This window comes from Typha latifolia, chromosome 1 (genome assembly GCF_019914945.1).
Source record: "Typha latifolia isolate L0001 chromosome 1, TyphaL0001v2, whole genome shotgun sequence".
NCBI classification, from domain to species: domain Eukaryota; kingdom Viridiplantae; phylum Streptophyta; class Magnoliopsida; order Poales; family Typhaceae; genus Typha; species Typha latifolia.
The window spans coordinates 6,059,926-6,085,900 of record NC_133086.1 but is presented as its reverse complement, the minus strand read 5'-3'; the positions used below and the strand labels follow the sequence as shown (position 1 = coordinate 6,085,900).

Genomic DNA, 25,975 nt, shown 5'->3' with positions numbered 1-25,975 from the left:
GATTTCTTTTTCTATTCCAATCTAAAAGACAAATAATTACTACTCTCAAATCACTAGAAATGGACAAATCATAAGAGAGAAGCCCCTTGGGAATAACTAAATCTCAAAAATAAAATATAACCATTATTTCAGGCGAAAAAATTAAAATAAAATTAAACTGACACTGTCCATACCTGTAAAATGCCACACAAGATCCTTCACAGGGCTAGCAAATGAGTAACTAGAGCACATAGTGGAAGAAAAAGGACAGCAGATTGATAGAAGACCAGAACAAAGAAGAGGCCCAAAAAGGAGATATGGAGAAGAGGATTCATCTTACAATCCCCATCAACTCTAGTACTTCCCAGGAAAACTAAAAGCCAAGAAGAATGACAACCTTTTCAGAGCCAAAAGGGTAAGGGGATTTCTATAACTGTATGCAAAGTTATCTACCGGTGCATGCCAAAAATCTAGACAGGTGAAAAATGAACAGTATCAAAACCTCCTTGGCTCCTTGCACAATAACACTTGACTACCTTCAAGTGATCATCTGTTTATAACTAGTCTTACAGTGTCATACTAGAAAGCAAACTAGATATCCTATTGCCAAACAATTAAGAGAAAGAATGCAAAGTTGAAACGCAAATAAACAAGGTCTGTCAAACAAGAAATAGTGAAACTTTCTGTGCATGAAGGAAACAAAGACTATTCTTATCCAACAATTCAACCTAATCCTCCAAATATGGTGGCGATTCCTACTGTGACCTAAAGGAAATATGTGTACTCACATTGACACCAATACAGGATATGCTAACCGTCTTGTGCGCCCCTCAAAGAGTGCCCTTGATAAGAATGTGTGCAAATACACGGAACTTAACTTAGCCTGCCGATAAATTGGATTTGCATGGTTTCTCAAATATGAAACATGAGGGTATGATCTACTGATTCCAATTAATGTGCAGACATCCAAACTGTATCCAAAATCTCTTTCTCCTCCATTAACCTAATAAACCTTCTAGCTTTAATCCTAACTCTTAATTTCTCAGAAACCTTCATTCAGAATATAAATACTTCATCTAGCCTAAATACAGTTTTGCTTGAAATTGAGTCATATGCGGCCACAAAATGTCGTTCGCAAATATTAGTAACTCGCATCAACAACTTCTACAGTATGTACTACACCTATCATCACACTCATGGAGATCAAAATACATAAAGAACTGAGAGAGAATGATACTTCAAGTTCAATAATGCAACCATAATGTAGAAATAACTCTGAATCCTACTAAAGAATAATGTTCTTCCAGGCATGTCAGCGATAATGATGAACAAACAAAAGATATTACAATTGGATTAGGAGGAAAAAAAAACAAATGCTGACTGTTGAAAGCATCACAGAACATCTGGATGAGGAAAATGAAGAAATGAACTGCTCAAATAAATGTCTCTCCAGTTACTTTCAATAAGATAAAGAAAATTGGAAATGAAAGAAAAGGAAAAGAAGCTGGACTAGATGGAAATTATCAGAATGTAAAATGGCAGTTATCTTTTCTTTCCTAAAGATACGCACAACTAATGAGACGACTTCATAATCAAACTAACAATAATTATAGTTCTACGAGCACAAGGTCTACCATTTGAATTGTACAAGACTTTAAATTAAAAACCTCTATAGTCAACTCCCAGATGAATTGAGCTCCTCAAGTTTAGATTTGATTTGCTCTTTCACGAGCTCTATCCGCTTCAAGTAAACCTCCAGCTCCATAATTTGCTGCTTTCTCCACTTCTCCTCAACCGGTGGCCCAGAGGTATTCGCCAAATTGCTATCAAGGCACAAAGGCAATGGATTCAGTCCTAAAAGGCCAAAATCACCACCAACCTGCCCTCCCCCGATTGCAGAATTGATCAGCTCCTTAAACAATGGAGAAAGGCAACTCCTCACAGTCTCCTCGATGACCCCTGTAATCATGGCTGACGACGAAGTCGGGATAGGATTCTCCTCAGTGACCATTACTGGCACAACTGTTCCAGAATCTTCCACACTTCTCTTTCTAAAACGCTTAGAATCACCGGAATTAGGGTTATTACTAGGCTTTACATCATTTTCGTCATCACTGTCATGGGCCCTCTTGATGCCGGTGTTCCAAATATTTCGAGCGATCTCATAGATCTCCTGTTCGTGAGAGCTCTTAAAGGCGAAGTCTTTGCCAGTTTTTTGCATGCGGTTGACGCAGTTGCGGTACTTCTTCTTGAGGCGGCGAAGTTTCTCGATGAGCTGGTTCTTGGTGAAATCGAGCTGGAGCTGCTTCTTGATCTCAAGGTAGAAGGGGTCGGTGTCGTACTGGTGGGAGGCGAAGGCGGTGCCCCGGCGAGTGGTGAAATCTAGGAAGCCCTTGAGGATGGTGATCTCGTCCTCGTCGGTCCATAGACGCTGGAACAGGCGGCGGGATTCGTCGAAGGAAGAGGAAAGCGGCCTCCTTGTCTCCGAGGAGACGGAGACCAGCGTGAGATTAGGGTTAGGGTTCGGGTTTGGGGTGACGGAATCGGACGGGTTTTCCGGTTGAGGAGGAGGCGGCGGCGGCGCCGCGCGGCGCCGCCTTCGCCGGAGTCGTCTTCCTCGTCGGAGCCGTCACCGTCGGTGACGTCGTCGTCGTCGTCTTCGTTCGCGAAGACAGCGCGGCCGTCTTCTCCAGCGGAAGGCATCCGTCTACTCTTACGGGTGGGGAATTGGGGGGGGCGTATTGGGTTTGGACGGGGGATTTGGGTTCAATTAGGGTTATGGTTTGATCGCGGTGGCGTGTGGGTTAGGATTGCTTTCCTATTTAGGCTCTTCAGGTTCTGGTGCGGAATCCCGGACCTGAGTAAAGGAATTAATTTAACTAAGGGCTTTTTAATGTAATAAAAGCAAAAAGGCGGGTTGATTCATGAAAGTTCAAAAGGTTGGGTGTCATTTATAAAGTTCTTTCTTTTCCGTTTCCCTCGCCTGAAAGAAGAGAGAGGGTGTCATCAATAAAGTTCTTTTGGAGAGGGTGTTATTTATAAAGTCCTTTCTTTTCTTTTTCCCTCGCCTGGAAGAAGAGTGAGGAGAGACAGAGAGAGAGGTCATGGCGGAGTTGGACGACTGGGGTCTAAGCGCCCAGGAACTCGACCTCCTCGAGCAGGACGCCATTAGAAAGATCTCCGAGAGGAAATCCTCCTCCGCGTCGGCCTCGTCTTCTCCGCTTCCATCTCGAGCCGCCGATTCCAATACTCCCCCCCTCAAGAACTTGGAACGATCCCCTTGTAAGACCTCCCTGGAGTCGCGCTATAACAAGGTAATCTCGTTGGATTTTCGATCCAATTCGCGGCTTATCCATCTTTTTCAGGTTTTATTGGCCGTTCGATTTCTATTAGGATCTTTACGGTTCAAGAGTAAATGGGTGTGGGTTTCTTATGTTGGTCTGTGTAGTCTATGCTTAAAAAGAGCACATTTTCTTTTATTCCTTCGAGAACCTTTTGTTTTTTCCTTTCAATTTATGTGGAATTTGTCGCCCTAGATTTTGAGGAACGCTGTTAATTTGAGATAAGTGGTTCAAATTTCGTTTTGTGTTTGAAGGACTCAGGAAGAAGGTCCAACTAGTTTTCATAAGGATTATCTTTTATACTTCCACACAAGTGGAATTGCTGAAAGATAAATTGTAATTTACATTGTGATGATTATAAATTCGGATTGATGCTTAGATCAAGCGATGCTTAGGGTAACCTTGTTCAAACAGTCCTGATTTGCAAGAAAAGAATGTTAAACTCAGTCTAATCAGGCTCGTTCAAGAATAGGAAAAATTAAGCTTGAATATATATAAGATTTATTTTAAGCTACAGAAATTTAACCTAACTTACATTGGCATGGGAGTTAAATTTGCCTGATTTGGCAAGAGCTAAAAAGAATAGATTAAGGATCTACATGTGCTTGAACAGGTACCTACTTGATGCCACATGATGGTATATGGGTAGTTATTTGCATTGGTGTTTTACACGCTATCATATGGTCTGTGCTGGTTTGCTATTACTGTTGCACAACTCTTAATGTGATTGGAAAATTAGTTAGTCAATTCCCTTCATAGTGATGATCTGCATGTGCAGCACTCTGACTACTGTTACAAGTTGTTAAGAAAATCCATTATGTTGAACAGTACATAATTGAAGATTCCCCAGCTTCAAAGGGCAGCAAATGACTTTTGCCCTGTACTATTGGATATGCTGCTCTCTTTGACAAGTTGGTATCTTACTTATTATTGCTAATCTTATTCTATTGACTTGCTTGGGATGCTTGTTATATTTCAATGCTAGCAAAAAGGTAGGTTAGAGTTCTTGAAGGACTGATCTACAAGTATACACAAGGAAATAAAGGAAGAAGGAAGATTGATAAGTTACTGACGCTTATTTGATTACTGATACCTCACATATCTTCTCTAAACTTCATGCAAGAGTCCATGCACTACTACATAGGAAGTACTATGTCATTGACAACCAGATTTCAATTGATTGGTAGGAGATGAGAGACAGATATGAAATTTCTATCTGAGTGCAAATCCCACTTCATGTTTCCATTAATTCTACTCTGGCAAGATATAAGTAAATCTCTCGATATGCCTTAGATTTTGTACTATTATTAGTGTTTTAATGAAGCAGTTTGTGTATATTATTGTCATGTCCAAAACAACAAAGGTGTTGTCAAAATGTTATTTATGATGCTACTAGGTTGTCTTTGTCTAGTATTTAGTTGATAATACACAGGGTAGTTATATTTGGTGGCCACTAATCTATATTTTGCTAAGTGTTTGGTTTCAAGAATTTGCAATTCTGGCTGCTCTTATTTGCTGATTTTTATCTTCAATCAAGCTGAGAGACTTACAGCTGAACTTTTCAAGTAGTTGGCTGTCATGTAGAGCTATCAGGTTGTTATGGAGTCTTCCTTGAGGTGAAGCACATAAACTGGGAAATAATAACGATTGGCTGGTACAAGATGTTTTTGATTAATTTATGGCCAAATTAAAAAATCCCTTCTTTTTGGAAGAAACTCGTGATCTTATTGTTGTTATGCAACAATTTTTTTAATTTAAGAAAACCTGTTTAAGCACTTACAAATCCGACCTGGTCAGTCTTTGTTGCAAATAAGCAGTTTTTTTGGTAATAGAATCTTTCCTCCCTTTTTTTTTCATTAGAAGCCAGAAGGTATGCCCTTTTTATATTGACACGCATGTATGTTATTTTGCTTCCTTGCATTTTACATTGTTGTCCACGCTTTCTGAGATGTATAGTACATCTGCTTCCTAGTTTCCTTCGGTGGTTTGAGATGGTTATTGGCACAAACTATTTTGAAAGCAGTATATCATTATTGATTAATAATACCAATTTGAAGGACCCAAATTAACTTCCCTGTTGTTTTCATTGGCCTGTCTTTAAATTTTTCTACTCTTACCTAGGTAGAAGCTTTTTCTCCTTCACGAATCTGTCAACATGACGTATCAAGAGACCCTGGTACATGTATCTCCTCATTTTTTGCTTTTTCACTTAATTGCTATTCCATTTGTTCTTATGAATTAGTTTTCTCCCATTTTTCTGCTGTTTATCAAATGATTGCTGAACTTCATCTCATGTTTGATTCCTCTGCCTTGTGAATTGAAGAGAACAGTAGTACTGCAAACCTGCCTACGCTTTCTGTCAGACTTTTTCTTCATGCTTGTGGTGTCATTGCTGCAAAATTCCCTTACCATCCGGTACGAGAGCTTGTCCTTGTCAAGTATTCAGTAGAGATCTACTGTATCATGGCTTGATTATAATGCATTCTGGTTTATCTTCCAGGTACTTGTGGAGTCTTTTCACAAGATACCCAGAGCTAGTTGGAATGGGAAAGAAAGGTACCATTTATGATATATTTTGGAGCTCGATACATGTACTAAAGAATTCTATGGTGCTGTTCAATCTTTCTCTTTTTTTTCTCCTCTTTTCCTTTCTACACTCATAGGTTATGGATGTTTCCACCGACTTCTTTGGCAACAGCTGAAGAAGTTCTTAATGCAGTGGTTGGTGCTGTAATTGAGGTATTCAGTATGCTGTTTCTCATGATTAGCTATATCGGTTTGTATAGTTCACTTAACTAAGGTAAAATGATGAACAGGATCCAGTCCATTGTGTATAATTGGCCTGTGAAAATAGAAACCATGAAGAATAAAATGTGATGGAGTTTATCTTTTAACCCAAAAATTCAATTGGAAAAATCGAAAATAAGCTATCTTTAACATACTTTACCAGGTGCAGAAGTTAGACCCTCTAGTCCACCGTGCGCTTGCCGCTGCCTGTGCTGTTACAGATCTTCGAGGTAAATGCTAGCTGTTTGATAAACTATTCCACTTATTGGCTTGCTATAGATATGCGGAGACAACATTTAAGATTGATTTCTAGCAGTACATTTTCTGTTTTGTTATAAAAATGTGACCTTTTACTTAGCCGGAAACAATCAAGATATATGCTATGCAGATGCATGATATGACATGATCGTGTCTTGTGGCAGCCTGACACCATTATAGGGGAACAGAGTGAAAAATACAAGGTCTTCCTGGGCCACACACTGGGTTACATCTGCGACTGATTTTGATGCCGGGCATGAGAGAACGTGATAGGGAGAGGGAATGAGTGTCTCATACTGGTCTAGTCCCTCCTCTATGAAGGGTAGGCATTGCTCAAAGGGAATCAATGTTTTGATGCTTAGATATTCAATTCAAATGAAAGAAGTCTTAATTTTAATTATTTATTCAAGCTACTTTTTTTTTGGTACAAAATGGAACGAGAAATGAGGGATTAGGTTTAAGACTTTTTGATGCAAAACGTAGTGGAGAAAAATAAAATAGGAAAATAAGAAGGGAAGGAATAGGGTTTCACACCTCCACCCTAAGAAAAGGTTTCACACCAAAATCCTCTAGAGAACAAATTACATAAACTTTCATTAAGTTCCAAAGGAAATATAACGGGTCTATATATAAACCTACAATGAAATTAAGCAAAAAAACACCCTACATAGGAAATAAACAAAAGGCACCCTAAATAAATAAAAATCAGAATCAGATCCCTATAGGAGGGATCATCAACTGTCGGCGCCTCCTGCGCTGGTACACACGCCATCGCGTCCTATCAGTGATGTCCGCATCATTCTCCCCGGGTGGGAGAGAAGTCGACTCCGTCGAGTGTGCTGCTCTGCTGCTCTCATACTGCTCTAAGGTATCAGGGTGATGCACCTCCAAATCGTGACGATCAAGCCAGTGTCATCAGATGTAGGTCATCCTTTCCAACGTACTAGATACCGTTGGGATCCACCTTCTCTAGTTGAAATAATTTCATCATCTAAAATTTTATCAATTTCGTCTGCTGTGTTAGGTGGAATATTGGGAAGTGGAGGTAAAGAGGGTCTCTCATAAACAGGCTCATAGGTAGGCTCAGTATCTAGTGGGTTATCTAGAGTAAAATCTGGACCTTTATAAGCTACTAGATCCTCAATATTAAAAGTAGAGCTGATGCCAAAATCACTAAGGAGATCTAGAACATAAGCATTATCATTAATTTTATTGAGAATTTTAAAAGGTCCGGCACTTCGTGCATGCAACTTTTTGACAGTTCCGGGTGGAAAACGTTCCGGACGTATTCGGACCATCACAAAGTCTCCAATATTAAATTCTTTGAATCTCCTTCTTAGATCAGCTCAAGTTTTATAATTAGTATTATTTTGAGCAATTCTGTTACTGATTTCTTTATGCAAGTCATGAATATGTGATGCAAATGCAGATGCAGACTCATACAACCTATGATAATGGGACATAGGAATGAGATCTATAGGTTGTCTAGGTTTATAACCATATACTACCTCAGTTGGACTCAGACCTATGGATCTATTAACAGAATTATTGTATGCAAATTCAGCAGTTGGCAGTTTTTGATCCAAGTCTCTTAGATTCTCGTCGACAAGAGTTCTCAGTAGGTTACCTAAGCTCCTATTGACTACTTCAGTTTTCCCATCAGTTTGTGGGTGGAAAGCAGTTGAATACTGAAGCTTAGTTCCCATCTTATGCTATAGGGTTTTCCAAAAATAACTAGTGAATTTTACATCCCTGTCTGATACAATAGTTTTTGGTAGCCCGTGCAACTTAACGATTTCGTCAAAATAAATTTTAGCAACTCGAGAGGCATCAAAAGTTCGGGAACAGGGTATAAAGTGGGCCATCTTAGAAAATCGATCCACCACCACAAGAACGGAATCATGCTTTCGGGTAGTCTTTGGAAGTCTAAGCACGAAGTCCATACTAACATCTTGCCCAGGGCAATTAGGAACCGGTAAAGGCGTGTACAATCCTGTATTTTGCTTTCGCTGCTTAGCAAGTTGACATGCATGACATCGACTAACAAGTCTCATAACATCTCTCTTTAAGCTTGGCCAGAAAAATCGATGTTCCGTAGCTTCGATAGTTTTTGCATGCCCAAAATGTCCTGCTAAACCCCCAGCATGCAATTCCCAAATTAAAAATTCCCTTAACGAGGTGCTAGGAATGCATAACCTTCGGGACTTAAATAGATAGCCATCCTGCAAGATGAAACCATCTATTTCTTGAGTCTCTCCATTGCTTAATAAATTGTAAACTTCATGAAAATCCGGACATGATTCATATTCAGTTTTGATTTTATCAAATCCTATTACTTCTGCGTTCATCCTTGAAAGAAGAATCATGCGACGATTCAGTGCATCAGCCACTTTGTTGTTTGCTCCGGACTTGTGTCGCAAGGTGTACGTATAGTCCTGGAGAAATTCGACCCACCTACCGTGTCTAGCATTAAGCTTCTTTTGGGAATTAAGGTAGCGAAGAGCTTCATGGTCAGAGAAGATTACGAATTCTTGAGGAAGCAAATAATGCCTCCAGTGGCGAAGAGATTGAACCACAGCATAAAATTCCTTATCGTAAGTGGTATATCGTTATCTAGTTTCATTCAGTTTTTCACTAAAGTAGGCAATCAGATGGCCTTTTTGGCTCAGGATTCCCCCTATACCAACTCCAGAAGCGTCACAAGTGACCTCAAAAATTTTAGTAAAATCGGGGAGTCGCATGACAGGGGCTTCCACCATTTTCCTTTTGATTTCAGTGAAAGCTTTAGTAGCACTTGCGGACCACTTAAATTCACCTTTTTTGAGGCATTCTGTTATTGGAGCCATAATGGTACTAAACCCTTGATGAACCGACGATAGAAGGTAGCGAGTCCATGAAAACTTCTCACGTCTCTTATGGTACGGGGTTTAGGCCACTCCTTAATAGCTTTGACCTTATCAGGGTCAGCAGACACTCCTTCAGATGAGACAATGAAACTCAAGAAAACAACTTTGTTTATCAGAAACGTACATTTCTTAAGGTTTGCATACAGTTTCTCTCTCCTCAAGACAGCGCAGACTTGACGAAGATGATCTATATGTTGCTCCCGAGATCGACTATAGATAAGGATGTCATCAAACTATACGACTAAAAATTGTCCCATAAAAGGTCGCAATATTTGAGTCATCACTCTTATGAAAGTATTCGGAGCATTAGTCAAGCCAAAAGGCATAACTGTCCATTCATATAACCCATTTTTTGTTTTAAACGCAGTCTTCCATTCATCGCCAGGGCGTATACGAATTTGGTGATAGCCACTTTTTAAATCTATCTTTGAAAAGATCGTGGCCCCTGCCATCATGTCCAGCATGTCATCCAAACGAGGAATGGGGAAATAGTATTTTACCGTTATTCGATTAATAGTGCGGCTGTCGACGCACATACGCCATGTTCCATCTTTCTTTGGCGTTAACAATGCGGGAACTGCACAAGGGCTTAGGCTTTCCTTCAGAAAGCCTTTTCTCAATAACTCGTCAACTTGTCGTTTTAGTTTAGCGTGTTCAGTTGGGTTAAGTCTATAATGAGGCAAGTTAGGAAGAGATGCACTCGGGACGAAATCGATAGCATGTTGAATATCTCTCATTGGTGGCAATTCATCCGGGAGATCCTCTGGAAAGACATCCGAGAATTCCTCAATCACGGCTAGCTTGCTTCAAAAGGAATCGATTCACTAGGCTCATTCGAATTTCTCGAGCCGCAAGAATCGAATAGGAGCTCCTTTACTCATCTCACGTTCAATGCCTCTCGCACTAATCAAGCTGACTTTATTGTCGGAGTGGATGGGATCAGACTTCTTTTCCATCTTACCACCTCTATGCTGTGATGGAAGAATCTTGATTTTCTTACTCTCATGTTCAGACATGCAGATATTTGAACGGCCATAAATATGCACATCATTATCAAATAGCCAAGGCCTTCCAAGTATAATTTGACCCACATCCATGGTCAATACATCGCACCAGATTTTATCCTTATAAGTCGTGAATTCAATTGGAACCAAACAGCGCTCTTTTATTTCCAGCGTAGTTGAATTAATCGACGAAACCTTGTAAGGATTAGGATGGGAAACCGCTCTCAGATTTAGTTTTGAAATAATGGTGGAGGACACAGCATTTATACAGCTGCCACTATCCACAATTACTTTACAATTTTTACCTCCAATTTTCGTGAATGTGTGGAAAATGGAGTTGCGCCTCCAATCATCATTGACTTTAGGTTGAGAGAGGGCACATCTAACAACATGTAACCTTGTGGAGTCTATGTGCCTTAGGCATCCTAGGGTATTTTCTTCCTCTTCATCTTCAAAATCACAAGATTCATATGCTAGTTATTATTCTCAGTATCCTCAGTATTCTCAGGCACAAGATCCAAATGTTGGTTATTATCCTCCTCAAATGCAAGTCACACAACAAGATCCTTACAATATAACTAGTATGATGGAATCACTTTTTGGAGCATTAGGTCCCAGACATCAATATTTACAAATTTATGATAATAAAGACTATAGAAATTTACGAGAATCAGCTCTGTATTCATCAAAGTTTTAAATTTTGAGTAAGTTAATACATTTTTTAAGTTTTTAGACTTCATATGTGAGTAATTTTTGTTTTCTTATTTTTTTATCATTTTTTCTAAATTTTTCTGCATTTTTAAATAATATTTAGAATTTTATATAATTAAAAAATAGTTCAATCCGATACGAACGACCGATATGGTCGATACCGATCCCGATCCCGATACTGGGAACCTTGCTCTCTTCCTTTTTCCCCTTTCTTTCTCTCTCCCTTTCTCTCCCTCACTCTCTCTTCCTCTTTCCCTCTCTCTCTCCCTCTCTTTCTCTTGCTACTGCTATCAGCAGCAGCTGCAGCTAGCAGCTGACAGTTGCCTGCTGCATAGGTCGAAACTAGCCAAAAGATCGGGATCGACCAAAACTGGAAACTATACTGATAGGTTTAATATGAGTTTAAAACGACTAACTTGTATTTATAATTTATAAATATAATATAATATTTTAGTACTATTTGCATGACATACTAAATTTTCTTCAAAAAATAAATATTTTTCACTTTTTCATACCCTTATTTTAAATATTCATCCATCTATAAATTTCCCTCTAAGATAAATACATTTTCCTCTATTTTTTTAAATTTAGCAAGTCCACAATAAATTGTAGAGTACTTGTAGGCTTGTGAGCTTTCAAACCCGCAATAACTCAATTTTTTTTGGAAAAAAAGGGTGCAATATGAACAACTTTTTAAAAATAATATTTTTAAAATAATTTATAAAATAAAAAAGTATGAAAAATATTTTAAAAATAATATTAAAGAATATTTACAAATTATTAAAAAATATTGCCTCACTAGTGGGCTTAAAACCAAAAACAAAAGAAAAGAAAATAATAATATTATATTATTATTTAAAATAAAATATTAACCTTACATTATTTTAGATAAAAATAAAAAAAATAAAGCCCGTTTGCGGGTGTAAGCCCCCAAATAGGTTTACATGCTACATGTTAGCTCATGTAAGCCTGCAAATGAGCTTATTTGCAGCATGTAAGCTCGCAAATCAGTATTAATTTAATTGATTAAAAATATGATATTTTAAAATTTTATAATTAAAGTCAAAGGGCATTTTGGTCCATAAATTTTATATATTATTTATTTCCCTCCAAAACTAATACCTTTTTTAATTTTTTACATCATATCAAAAGTACTAATTACACTTACGCCTAATTCATAACCAAATACCATATTTTCTTAGCCTAGTTCAAGCTACTTAAATCAAGACTAGGAAATAATGCTAGCTAATCAAGTTCAAGACTTAGCCTCAAACTAAACAAGCCTTAGATATTAGTTATATACTATGTAATATAGTAGTTCTTTGTTACAAAATGTAGTTCTTTTAATGGATAAATTGGAGGTCTCCTTATATAAATTATTGTAGGCAACAATTACATATAATTCAATCAAGAAAATGGAAATACATAAGTTCACTAATATATGTTTATGTGCGGACATAAAAAATAAAAAACATATATATATGATCTACATATCCTAGGCATATCATATCCTTATTTTTTAGGATTTACCATATCAACATACTGGTATCATATTGTATCTATCCATGCTTCATAGCTTTCCTTAATTTTTAAGATTTACCATATCAACATATTGGTATCATATCATATCTGTATCCATGCTTCATAGCTTGCTGTTGTAAATCTAGTAGTTGGGGCCATAGTAAGTCATTGATATCGTGTTCCCTTCTATATATCTTTTTCTCTTGAGCTGCTATAAAGTTAGGGGCTTATGACTAGACCGTTCTTTTATGTGTTAGTATGGGGCTTTCTATGGGGCACCGGTATCCAATGCTTAGATACATGGTTGAAAATATTTGTCCTATGAAGAAAATAGCGACATGATATCACTTTTTATTTTAGTTCTTGCAGTTCATTATTTTTTATCAAGTTGTTCATGAATTGCCTCTATAATCTATATCATTATCTGTTCTTGACTTTGAAAATAAGAAAATTTGATGCAAAGAATGTGAAGACTGAAATTAGTCTATGATCTTGAAATTTTATCGACAGATAAATTCTTGAAGCTAAATGGCTCGCTAATTCATAATCTTATTTAGCATCACACTGAACTCCCTTTTCATGTTCATATGTTTTAGTATTTTGGTGAATTTGTGATAAAAGGTGTTCTTTTCAAATTCCTATTTATCTCTCCTCTTGTGTCATGGCAAATCATGCACAGTTTCAACTTAAATCTTTTGCACAAATACATCTGCTTGGACATCCTGATATTGCTCGCAGTTTTCAACTGCCATCATCATTCAATCAGTTTATGTAGTTTATTTGAATATGCTTTCATTTATTTTTACTAACTTCATGCTCTCTGAGAAGACTTATATGATAGGATGCCAAGCTACATCGAATCAAAACTTCTGCCATTCCAGCGGGAAGGAGTTAGGTATGAAACCTACCCATTTACCCATTTATTGGTAGAGAAATTTAATGATTCACAAGTGCACCACAAAGTACCTCTCTTTTATGCATTTAAAACATTAAGGTACATATATGCAGACAGTCCATTATTTAGAGATCCATAATTATTAATTGGTGTGGAAATTGGTGATAATTGCTCCATTAACATTGATGCCATTAGCTTTGTCAATGTTGTTCATCTTAGTTTTAAGATTTTGGAAAAGTTGTATTAGGCGATGTTTTGAAAGGTGGCCGCTTGGTGCCAAGGCAACGTTTTTAATATATACAAAGTAAAAAATAATTATATGTGATATTTAATTTATATTAATATAGTATATATAAAAAATTTAATAGTGCACTACACCAAAACATAGCATCTATCGCAGTAATCTATGAGCTAACAACATAATATGGCAATTGCAATAACTAATAGCATGATATAGCGGTAATCTATGATCCAACATACTAATTGCGGTAACTAATACTCTAATAGCGTAATTGCAAGTAACTATGGGTGGTGGTATGCCCACACAGAGTAGGAGTGGCTGTGGGAGGCAGTGGGGGTGGCAAGCCTTGAGGGAGAGAGTGAGATTGGGATTGACCAAGTGAGAGGGAGAGTGAGATTGAGAGAGAGAACTTACCTTCACCGGTCTGTCACGGACTAAGTCTTTGCGATAGACAAAGACCGCGCGGCACTCAACTTTCAAGTAGCAAAGTTAAGTCAGCCGTTCGCTTCACAAGCGATGCACCTGTTTTGGATTGCGACAAAGCAAAGACAAGCAAAATACAATGTATGGCAAACAAGTTTGCGATTCTCTATTAATTGGAAAAGAAGTTACAAGACATGCCAACGACAAGAATTTAAAGGGGCAGGATAGCCATCGAGGGCAAAATGAACACCATTGAACCAGTGGCACTTCGGTTGCGAAGCTGGCTCACTTAATGCTTCTCGATAGTTCTCATATACTACTAAGTATGAGCATCCCCAATTCTGCAACCCAGGGGGTTCAAAGGTCTTGTGGGGCGTTACGTTTTGAAAGTAAGCCCCGTTTGGGTTTTGACCTATGAGTTTTATAGGCACGTGCGGGGAAAAACCCAAACTAGTGTTGCGACGACACTAATATTGCGATCTCAAGGTTGCTTCGCAAGGAGCTCTTGAAGGAAACCAAAAGACACCCAAAAACATACAAAAGACATGGGGTTGGCATCCCATTTACATACTCAAAAAGCGAAAAATACAATAGGACTGACATTGCGAACAAAACAGTCCTAACAGGTCGCTGCTCACTGCCATGTGAGTGAGGGTGAGAGAGAGAAGTAGGTGGGAGAGTTATGTGAGGAGGTGGCTGGCGGGTGGCGAGAGAGTGAGAGTAAGGAACTCAAGAGAGGAGGGCACTACTGCCACCTTATGCTACTCGCCGCTGCCACTATATTCTGCTCGCTCATGCGCCATTGTAGAGAGGAGGGATCAAGAGAGGCAGAGCAAAGAGATCAGGGATTTAAGGGATTAGCCATTTAGGGCTCAAGGGAGGGTTTTATTTAATTGATTAGTTTCTAACCAAATCCATTACTCGATCCAGTAGGCTGACCTGACCCGCTATCTCACTAAGGTTGGCCGAGCGCTATTGCCAATGTGGGCTGCCAGGCCTGCCAAGCGCCTTGATGGCCTGCCAAAACCACAAAGTTGGCCCACCCGCATTTGGGGGTCGCATTCCCTGTTTGCTAGGCGGCCCATGGTATCAAGAAAATAAGTTAAGACAAGCCTCATGATAGAAATTTAATCAGTTCCTTTGAGCTTTATGAAAGTGAAGAGCATCTATCATTGAACATCAACTACTTAGTAAAGTTGGTTATCTATAAAGAGAATAATGTCAACAAGAAGATGGTATCATACAGCTATAAATCACAAGAATGATGGGTTTTTACTTCCCTCAACCCAACTAACCATGGAAAGTCCATTGACTATATTTCTGATTTTCTTCTGGAAAATATCCATCTCTATAGTGAACTTAACTGACAGGTCTATGAGCATAAACAATAAAGTCTTAGTTCACTACCCATGAGAAAAACATTTGCTACAAATCAAACTGACACAATCCTCAATGTTTGTGCATTATCATCTTTGCATTTAAAACATTCATCACCAGAGTAGCGGTTATCCATTGTGTCACAGATTTATATTTTTTAGGGAGTCTAACTGCTGCATAACTGTCAGTTATTTGGTATATTTGATGACAAGGGCCATGTGGTTTACATGCATATCTGTTATTGCTAATTAGCTGACCTTGATGCTTCTCTGTCGATGTATTTCAATTCGTGGTATATTATTCTTTGCCATTTCAGGTTTGTATTGCAGCACGGTGGACGAGCTCTTGTAGCAGATGAGATGGGTCTCGGAAAGACATTACAGGCACTGTATCCTGTCTCTACTTGCATTAAGCTTTTGATTTCTTCATATTTTTCCGTATGATATATTTAGTCAGTTCATACCTATAATTAAACCATTTAAAGTTCTAGACTACCATTGTTTAGGTCTATATTTCCTATTATGTTTCCAGGAGTTGCGAAACTACTAGCTGTAGATCTATAGCTAAACAGAAAGCTGCTGATTTTCATTTGCCTGGTTGAATATTTACTTCTGACAACGTCATCCACCTTGGGCAGAATATTATGGTAAAGGAAAAGTATTTGTATGTGTCACTTAAATTGCTTGGAAGAGCGAGTTCCGTATAGCATGACAGAATAACATCTTTCTTTGTATGTGGCATTCTGATGGCACATTTAGAAATTTGGAAGCTAGTTGGTTTGCTCGAAAGTCATTCTCTATGATACATCTCTTTGACACTCACCTAAGGCTTACACTCTTCTTTTGGTCCTAATCTCAACTATTAGCTAAAAATAAACTCCAGATCCTATGAATTTCACTCTCTTCACAAGTGTTTCTGAAACTTTGCTTCTTTAAGGTTGGTTTCAGCTGTTGGAATATTAAAACTAATTCGTGGCTTATGACTTTGTCCTTTTCAATGACTTGGTTTTGACTATGTAATAACAACTTCCTTTATTTCACTCAAGATAAAGGCTTTTGCCTTTTGAGGTCTGCTTGGAGAGAATCATTTTCATGGTCAGATAACATAATTTGTAGTTCATATTTCTATGCCTAGATTGGCAAATATGATTTACTTCTTTTTTCCTTTTCTTGTGCCTTTCATTATTGATAGCAGTAAATACTAACCCATTGCTGCTATGCAAAGTAAATTTAAAAAGTTGATATTGTTGAAGCAAGTACATTAGCTGTACACTGGCAATCATCTTCTTGTTATGTAGTGTATAATCTTCTTTTATGCAGGCAATTGCTGTTACTGCATGCATTCCAGATGCTTGGCCTGTTCTTATTGTCACCCCATCTTCCTTGCGTTTACATTGGGCTTCTGTGAGTACCTATGTCCGACGAATCTGAAGTGCTTCAACTAGATCTTATACTAATATAAGTTTTATGAGAATTTGATAATTATTTACTTGTTTTCTGCAGATGATTCAGCAGTGGCTTAACATTCCTCCAACAGATATTCTGGTATGTTCTCTAGGCTTCCCTTTGCATAATTATATTTTGGTTCTCTAACATACTACTGTATAACTGGGATTAATAAGTAATAACATTGAGTTCTTTCTTTATCTATGATAAGTAATAACCTTGAAGTGCTTTCCTTGGATTTACATAATATTATACATACAGAAATTTTACATTCTATCATGATCTCATGTTAACTGTAGAAAACGAAATTTGTTGCCTTTTCTTTTGTTGGTTTTATTTATGAATGAAATTGCTGATGAGCTAGAATATCTGACAATTCTCTTGTTTGAGCTTTTGCGCTTTTATCTTGAAGAGAATTTCTGTATGTATAATATTATGTAAATCCAAGGAAAGCACTTCAAGGTTATTACTTATCATAGATAAAGGAAGAACTCAATGTTATTACTATCATGATCTCATGTTAACTGTAGAAACCAAATCTGTTGCCTTTTCTTTTGTTGGTTGTATTTCTGGTTTTATTTATGAATGAAATTGCTGATGAACTAGAATATCTGGCAATTATCTTGTTTGAGCTTTTGTGCTTTTATCTTGAAGGTTCATATGCACCAGATATTTTGGCAAGCCAATAGTAAAGAATTTTTCTATCATTCACATTAGTTGTAGTAGAAGACTGTGTTGTGAATCTTTGTTTCTTTTTCTGATCTTACTGAGGTTTCTATTGATTTGCGCTGCACTTTTAAATCTTTTTCTTTTCCACTAGAAGAAGCAATTGCTCAGTCAGTTATTTATCCGTTCTGAAACTGAGGAGGCCAATTTCTTGAGTTTAGGCTTCTACATGAACATTTATGAGAAACTACCGTATATGATTATCGATTATTATTAGATTTATTCTTGCAGACATATTATCTATGACGCATCCTCTCTGAGAAGTCTAGTTTCCTGAGTTTATGAGAAACTTCAGAATATGATTGATATTAGATATCTTCGAGTAGATATTTATCTATGACATCTTTGCTTATGTTAGTTTTAGGAATGTGACCTCTATTTTCATTCTGAATTTCTTTTGTTTTTCCTTTCTGCTGCGTTTGTTATGTCAAGAAGTTTCTGAATCTAGCAGTACAATATGGCTGCCCTGATATTTCTAGATCACTAGAAACATAAATAACCTATGGTGAAAGAAATATATTTTACTGAAAAGTCATATACCATATAAAGTTTGCACCCCAAAAATGGGTCAGAAATTTACCTAAAGACCCTAGTAAGTGAGTCTACCCAAAGTGAACCTACTGAAATATTATTTAACAAAAAATGGTTCAGATCACCCTTTTATGTTTCTTCTAAGCATCTTCTACAAAGTATGTAGGCATCCCAGTTAATGGCTCTCTTACTGAAGAGGTTCTTCATGATCTAGAAAATATGTTATAACTTAATTTAGCTTTTAGCTTACTTGTTTTAGAGATATGACTTACATTTCCCAGTTGCAAAAACTTGTCATTTTCCTGTAGCTTATACTCTTTAGAATTTAGATGGACATAAAAGTTGTCCTTCTTGTGGCATGAGTTAAAATTGCAATTTGAGATCTCTTTCCTGCCTCCAGACTAGCATACTTGACTCTATAAGTTCCATTGATGCCTTAATTTACCTCATGTATGAGTTATCACTGCCAAGATTTCTGCTATAACACCTAAGATGAATCTCCTTTTGTGTTTAGGGTCAGGATTTCTAAAACACCCACCACCGGATACATATACTCTTTACGTGGGGAGTACCCATGTGATGCTCACATGACCCAATAGTTAGCATTTTTATAAAGTATTAAAATCATAATTAGTTTTACTAAAATATAAATTCAATACCTAACACAAAATATAGATTATAATAAGCCTCTAGAAATACATGTCCATACAACTTAAAACATCAAACCACGCAGGGACGACCATTCATTTAAACAAAGTAAACATAAACAACTAATAATTAAACTGCAACAACTACTCCATTATAATGTCCTGTCCTCCACTAGATCTGCAACATATTCTACCAAAAGGTGGTAAGCATAAACGTTCAGCAAGTGCAATCCTCGATAGTTTAAAGATAATGTAAATATAACAAAGGTACATTTCATACTTAAATGATCAAGACCACTAGGCAAAATAAGTAGAGTAGTAATTATATGATCAAGTCTTATCTTGATTAACACTCCTATTGGCCTTGTCTCAAGATGAGAATTATGAAACTGGATTAAGAAGTACCAATTATGAACTAACTAATGTGAGCCAATAAAAGAATCAAAATCAGAATTAATTAGTTTATACGATAAATCATATGGAAGGAGTATTTTAACAAACAACTTGTGGGCATTCATATTGAGAATGACAAGATAAGGAGTAAATGGAGAAGTCAAAGTAACTAGAGTATAAGAAGTTAAATAAAAACAGCTTCCATGGCTTGCCTATGAAATTACAAGTGTTTGTATGGTTGCTTTCGTGATAGAAAGCTTGATGGAAGTTGGGAGGAGGAGCTTAGACAAGGAAGATAACAAATGAAAGAAATGAGAGGAGGCATACCTGTTGTGAGTAGTTTGCTAGAGGTGCAAGGATTGCTGGATACCCTAATTTGAATTTGGAAAGAGACCCATGATCATATAAATGAGGCCTTCGATGAGGAAGAAGAGGAAAAAGAGGAGGTGAAGGTGTGAGAAATAGGACAAGGGAGAGATTACTAGAATGAGTTTTTGTAGAGCTGACGACCTAGGGGTTCGGATCGTCGATCCATCTCCCTGATGATTGGGATGAGAACGGCACCGGTTGCACCATCTTGTAATGGGTTAACAAGAGGAAGAAGGAGAACAATCGCACACATGCCTCGCACATGCGACTCAGCTGCCCCTCCCCCCCTTCCCTTTTTCCGGGTGTTACTACTTCTGACTTTTCTGGACCTTATAACTCAGAAACAAAGAAGCAAAGGCAAGCTCTTGGCTTTTTCTGGTTCACTTATTTCTGAATGCCCTAGTTCAGTTTGCAGGATTTTGATACCAAATTTTAGATAATTGCCATTAGGTTCACTATGATCTGCCAAGTGTTTCTGAATCTCGATCCTTCCTTGCATTCTCTTAATGCAGAGTTGTGTTTTATTACAAATGAAACTGAATGACTCTTAACACTCATTTTATTTTCATCAAATCTACATCCTTTGGTTGAGGTTTGATGTATTACCTGGTAACTTTACATGGTTACTTGTCATGCAAAAACCTTCTTTTAATTGAATTTTTATGTTTATAATGTATCTGATACACAATTTTGTAGTTTGAATAAGCTGAGGACAACTGGTTAGTTTGAGAAATAAAAAATGTTGAAAACTTGAATTCCCATGCTCCTGTCATAAATGCATGTACAGCAAATTTCATTTGATTATCAGTAGATTTGACATTGACCATAGGCCTTCTTTGGTTGTGCGTGCAGGTAGTATTACCTCAATATGGAGGTTCGAACAGGGCAGGATTCAAAATAGTGTACTCAAATTCGAAAGCAGATATTCATCTGGATGGTGTATTCAATATTATATCTTATGATGTAGTTCCTAAGATCCAACATGTCCTTCTTGATTCAGATTTTAAGGTAGAAGTCCCTAGTGTTCATCCTTATTATCTTATGTTCCTAATCTTTTTTTTTTAGTTTATTATCATTATTCTTTCCTTGTTTATGAATAGATATGTGATAGCTAATCTTTCCTTTACCTTGTCCGTCTTTCACCTTTCCTCAGGTTATGTTCATTTACTGTCAAAAAATCTAGATGGGAGAAACCTCTGGAGAAATGCTGTAGAAGAATGAATTTCATCCTAGTACATAAGACCACTAAATTCTCTGGTATCATTGTCCTGTTTGGGCATACGAGTTTCCAACTGGAAGCTGTAGGAATGAAAAATTCCTCTTGACCATATGGGCATAGGGTGATGGTTGTTCCTGTTTGCATGATGAAGAATCTTTTCTATCCAAGTTGTAGATGAATTACAAAAACTCCATGTTGGTTCTCTTTTGAGGGTACTCTTTTATCTTTTCTAGTATGGGGCTAACCATTGTATAAGCAAAGCAAGATGATTTTCAAGGCAAATTTCTCCTTGTTTGTGCTGTGTATATTACTTTTTGAGGATATTCTTGGAAATTGGATTGCTTAGCGACGTTATGTTCGGTGGATAGCAGATATGGATCCATACTAGCATTAGTATTAAATCTTAAAGGGATATACATAAACCCAAGTAACAAGGTAGGATCTGATTACTGCTTAAGGGAGTGTAAAAGATGGTAAAAGATGTGTTAGGGCAACAGGACAAGATTGTCAAATAAGATTTAGTGATTCTGGATAACTAGTATTTTGCTAAAATAAATCTGAATAAATATAGTTGTTCATCTACTGAGGATGCATGCTAGGAACTAGGAGGTCCACAATGTAAGTATATTAGTGCATGACATTGCTTATCTCTTTGAGATTATTATGTTGACTGAACTTAAGAGCTCAAAGAATTATTCTCATATTGACTGAAATGAACAGCTCAGGGAATTACACTTGTTGCCCTTCTGGTTAGGTTACCAGTTTCCGTAATCAAGTTCTGAAACTTCACTATTAGGCATGCAAATTTTATTTGATTAGAAGATCTCCATCCAGTGGTCTGGCCCTTTTTTTTGTTCTGGCAATTGGAGACAAAATACTAAAGTGTATATTATGCTTCTGCTAGCATGTCGGCTTCTATTGTTGCCAGCTAGAGTTATTGCTATGCAGTCATTACTCTCAGTCAGTAATATCAATCTTACAGTAAGCAGATAGTTCCTTTTTTTTTATCATCATATCACATACATTGCAATTTCAATCATTGCTTCCTATTAGCTTATTATAATCATCCCTGCGGTGTTTTCGTTCAGATTGTAATTGCAGACGAGTCACATTTTCTGAAGAATGCTCAAGCAAAGAGAACTTGTGCTTCACTTCCAGTTCTACAGGTCTGGTATTTCTAGAATACAGATATAGGATTTCCCAGACACAAATGCTTTGTATGGTAAACAAAATTAAGCAAATCATCGAGCCTTGTCTTGTCCAACTATATGTTTAGCCATATGAGTTCATAGTTTTTGATATTTTGTTGTTGTCACGGGCTACCTTTTAAAACTTAGCTGGATGAATCATGGGAAGAGCAAACTTCTAAGCTCTTTTTCTCATTCTTTTGTGTAAATAACATGTTCACCTAGTTGAGTAAAGACTTACTGGCGATATTAAGAAATGCAAAATTCAGAATTACGGTGGAACTTATCCTACTGTGTAGTTTGCATCAGTGATAACTATATGATTGCATCATCATTGGTTTTGTTTTCTCATTAGTACCATGAAAGTTAAAATTAGGCAACAAATTTGCTGCAACTTATTATGTTGCATCCATTTCACCAGCTATGAATAAAATTTCATGCTTAATCTTATATATCTTTGTATTTTCTTGCTCACCATATATATGCAACAAGTCACTTGTGTAGATAATCATGCATGAATCCTTAGGAGAAGCTTATTTGACACCTGTTTTGATTGCCTTTAAATTGATTTGAGGCCCAAGGTTGGGGTCATAAATGTGATGCAAACATCTTGCATGGAGAGATGATGACTTGAATCTAATATCTTTATACTTCAAAACCTTTTTATAGGTGGCATTTACTTTGGTTATTTAAACTTGCCAACCACTCTAACAGCATAAGTTTTTAGAGCAGTTAGTGGGTTAGCATGGTATTAGAGCAGGAAGTTCTGAGTTTGAACCCTGTTAAGCTTAGTTTGTGTCAATCAAATGGAAAACCTCTACTCATATAAGTCAGTCCATTTCTTTAGCTTATCAAAATGCCTTAACCCTAAAAATGAGGAGGAATGTTAGAATATAAAAGATAAAAACTAATGTTATCTAACAACTTAAACATTTAGAGTAGTTGGTGAATTAATAGGCTGTAACTAATTTTCTGGAAATAGAAATAGGATGGTGTTCTTTTCTTAATTTTGGATCAGATTGGTATACGTGGAGTGAAATTTTAAATCGCTTATCATAAGATATTTCATCATATTGTAGCTAACTAGCCATTAAGCGTCAAGGTGGCATCATAATTTGTGATTTTATGGCAGTTATAATTAGGACCTAATATTGCACTTGAAGGTTACACATTACTGTATTAAATCCAAGTGACTTTCTGATCTTTAAAACATGTTGTGCTCCTTGCTTCCTAAAAGGTTACTAAATCTTGTCTTCTTGACAGTTGAAACAACTAATTATGGATTTATGGTTGGTCATTACAAACTAATGTCAGAAGAACCTGAAGCATTTGTAAATTTTTTGGCTGGTCAAAGTGCTGTGCAAATTTTTTACTCATATAACTGATTGTAGAAATCCTCCAAAAATGATGGTTCTTGGGCCAAACTTTCAGTGAAACTAATCAATAGATATCTAAAATTAGAATAATATAAAATATGTGAGATAATGTAGATGTATGGTACTATGATCCCTCTCCCCCACCTCTCCTGGTCTCTAAAAAAGGGGCTGCAACCTGCAGGAAACAAATTTATTTCAGTCTACTTGTCTGCAATGATTTTATTATGTGCCTTTCTGACAGTCAAATATTTTATAAAGAATTCGTTCATTTTACCAGGCAACATTTTTGGTCTTCTCATGTATTGGTAGACTGCAGCATGTAACCCTTCATTTAAAAAATGTTATTTGTTGTCTATAACCTTATATTTTCATCATGAAAATTATTTCAGAAAGCTCAACATGTAATTTTGCTGAGTGGGACTCCTGCTTTATCCCGGCCAATTGAATTGTTCAAACAGGTATAGTGTTCAATGATTCTTGTACGACGTATCTAGCTTGCCGCTGCATTCATCAATCATCCTATTATCTTTTAGCATTCATTTGAAGTCCCATCTAATTGGATATCAAAATTTAGCTCGAGGCATTATATCCTGATGTCTACAAGAATGTTCACGAGTATGGAAATCGATATTGCAAGGGTGTAAGTGTCTTCGCATGAGTATGTTATCGTCTGAGTTTAAGTTAACTTTATTTGAATCACAATCACTGAAGTGATTGTTAATTTTATTTGTAGGGCATCTTTGGATTGTATCAAGGTGCAAGTAATCATGAAGAACTGCATAATTTGATGAAAGCTACTGTCATGATTCGTAGGTTAAAGAAAGATGTTCTTTCACAATTGCCTGTTAAGCGTCGGCAGCAGGTAATGGTTTTATATTGTTCATCTTTTACTCATGGACTTTTAGTGTTGGGCTAAAGGCATGCTAGGTCATGCTGTTTACAGTGTTTTTGATCAGTACTGTGCCAATTGGCATGTATAGTGCCGACAGGATCCCAACACAGCCCTTGTAATCTCAAAGTCCAAAATTTTGTACTATTTTTTTTCTATTTCCCAGTCTTTCTTACCTATCAACTTACAAATTCAATTGATTATATTTAATAATGTTCTTTATTTCTTCTTCAGTTCTACATTACTAGCTCTAGCTGTAAACTTTTTATTGGCTGCTGGCCATATTGTTCTGTTGCCTATGTAATTCCATGATTAAAAGTTCACCCTGTAGAAAAGAACTGGCATTGAACTAGATTTTTGTCTATTACCTTTTTATCTTGAATAATCGAAATTTGACCTGTTCATTATGAGATTACTAAGTTGACATGCTTGAATGTTTGGATTATTATTTTCTTCACCCTTCAGTTTGCTTTTGACCATTTCCTAAAGTTGTTCGAGCTTCCTCACTCCATTGTATTTTTATAATTAACTACTTAAAATCTGAGAGCAAGAGTTACTGATATAATCAGAATGTCAATGATACACAAATCACAAGGTTTTATTTCTTGCTTAGATCACTATATGTAAGGAATGGGTGAAAAGAGATTAAGTGTGGAGTATTTGATTTTTGGATTTGTTGATCTGCTTTTTGTTTTTCTCAATGATGCCATATTACTATCAATTGCCGAATCATAAACTTCATTGGCTCTGATTTAATTGTTCATACTTCATAGTTGTGATTCGTGTCAAACCTTCTCTTCTCAGGGTTGTTCCCTAGCCACGTCATATTATTCAGGATCGGGATAAGCTCGATAGCATTAATGATATGTCATTGCTAAGCAGTTGTTACGTCATGTTGTAGCTTGTTTTGATGATTTTGTAATATTAGTTGGTGCAGGTGTTAAGAAATTTCTTAATTAGTCGATTACCATTTATGGAGCTCATCAATCTTTCCAGGTCTTCTTAGATTTGAATGAAAAGGACATGAAACATATTAGGGCTCTGTTTCGTGAGGTAATCTTTGCAGCTCCTTTTATCTTTTCTTATGTTATTCCTGAAAGTTTATACCTTTAATTATTGCTTTGTGAAACTATATTTCTTAATTTGCATCAGACTAGAGCTTTTCTTTGAAATTTTAAACTGCAACTGGGACCTAGAAGCAAGATGCCCCATATTAAGATGGAAATAAAATATGAAAAGTCCACTCATGGAAAGCCTCTTTCTGTCCTGATAATCTTCATAGCCAGCACAAAAGCAAGTCGGCATTATATAAAACTAAATATTCAACAAATCTTAGAAAGTTGATATCATATTCTTAGAGAAGATTTAGCGTAAAATTTTCACCAAGTTCCATTTGTCTTTGTAGCGTTCACCTTTATTTGATATCATATTCTAATGTGGCCGTTTTCTTCATGATAGTTCTTTTTTCCAACTATGTACTTCATGTTTTGGAACTTCTTAGTTTGCCAACTGTACATGAGCACTTCTACTTTAGCTTTCATATCTAATATCTTTATTATATACAACATAAATCACAAGATGAAGCTGCTGATTGGCTAACTATGGTATCCTCCCTAACAAAAGTTATCTTTTTGAAATAATACTGGTTCTCTTATAGGGAGAAGAGATAAGAGTGTCCTTAGAATTTTACATTAACTAAAAATATTCATTCTTCTCTATTAAGTGAGTGAGTTGTTATGATAAGGTCCCA

The 25,975-nt window shown here is 36.7% G+C and overlaps 2 protein-coding genes across 4 annotated transcripts in view; one reads left to right on the top strand and one right to left on the bottom strand.

Moving 5' to 3' along the window:
• Window positions 1-1,383: 1,383 nt before the first annotated feature.
• LOC140785659 (probable transcription factor At3g04930) lies at window positions 1,384-2,870 on the bottom strand. The gene has a single exon (XM_073133619.1). It carries the CDS (start codon window positions 2,198-2,200, stop codon window positions 1,655-1,657), a length of 546 nt encoding a protein of 181 aa, XP_072989720.1. The 5' UTR covers window positions 2,201-2,870; the 3' UTR covers window positions 1,384-1,654.
• A 63-nt stretch (window positions 2,871-2,933) lies between these two features.
• LOC140785647 (uncharacterized) overlaps window positions 2,934-25,975 on the top strand; it is a 31,367-nt gene continuing 8,325 nt past the window's right edge. For all 3 annotated transcript variants that reach the window (XR_012108495.1, XM_073133596.1, XM_073133606.1), the window contains exons 1-16: window positions 2,934-3,293; window positions 5,442-5,496; window positions 5,644-5,735; window positions 5,821-5,876; window positions 5,984-6,059; window positions 6,271-6,337; window positions 13,336-13,402; window positions 15,760-15,826; window positions 16,763-16,846; window positions 16,946-16,987; window positions 20,407-20,562; window positions 21,862-21,939; window positions 23,726-23,794; window positions 23,911-23,976; window positions 24,070-24,198; window positions 25,222-25,278. Coding sequence is in view for 2 of the 3 variants with exons in the window: in XM_073133596.1 (XP_072989697.1) it covers window positions 3,084-3,293; window positions 5,442-5,496; window positions 5,644-5,735; window positions 5,821-5,876; window positions 5,984-6,059; window positions 6,271-6,337; window positions 13,336-13,402; window positions 15,760-15,826; window positions 16,763-16,846; window positions 16,946-16,987; window positions 20,407-20,562; window positions 21,862-21,939; window positions 23,726-23,794; window positions 23,911-23,976; window positions 24,070-24,198; window positions 25,222-25,278 (1,371 nt within the window). In the remaining variant the exon portion in view is untranslated. The remainder of the gene's footprint in view (window positions 3,294-5,441; window positions 5,497-5,643; window positions 5,736-5,820; window positions 5,877-5,983; window positions 6,060-6,270; window positions 6,338-13,335; window positions 13,403-15,759; window positions 15,827-16,762; window positions 16,847-16,945; window positions 16,988-20,406; window positions 20,563-21,861; window positions 21,940-23,725; window positions 23,795-23,910; window positions 23,977-24,069; window positions 24,199-25,221; window positions 25,279-25,975) is intronic.

Excerpts from the sequence above, each read along its gene's own strand:
- LOC140785659 (XM_073133619.1), bottom strand. The coding sequence starts at position 2,200 with ATGCAAAAAACTGGCAAAGACTTCGCCTTTAAGAGCTCTCACGAACAG.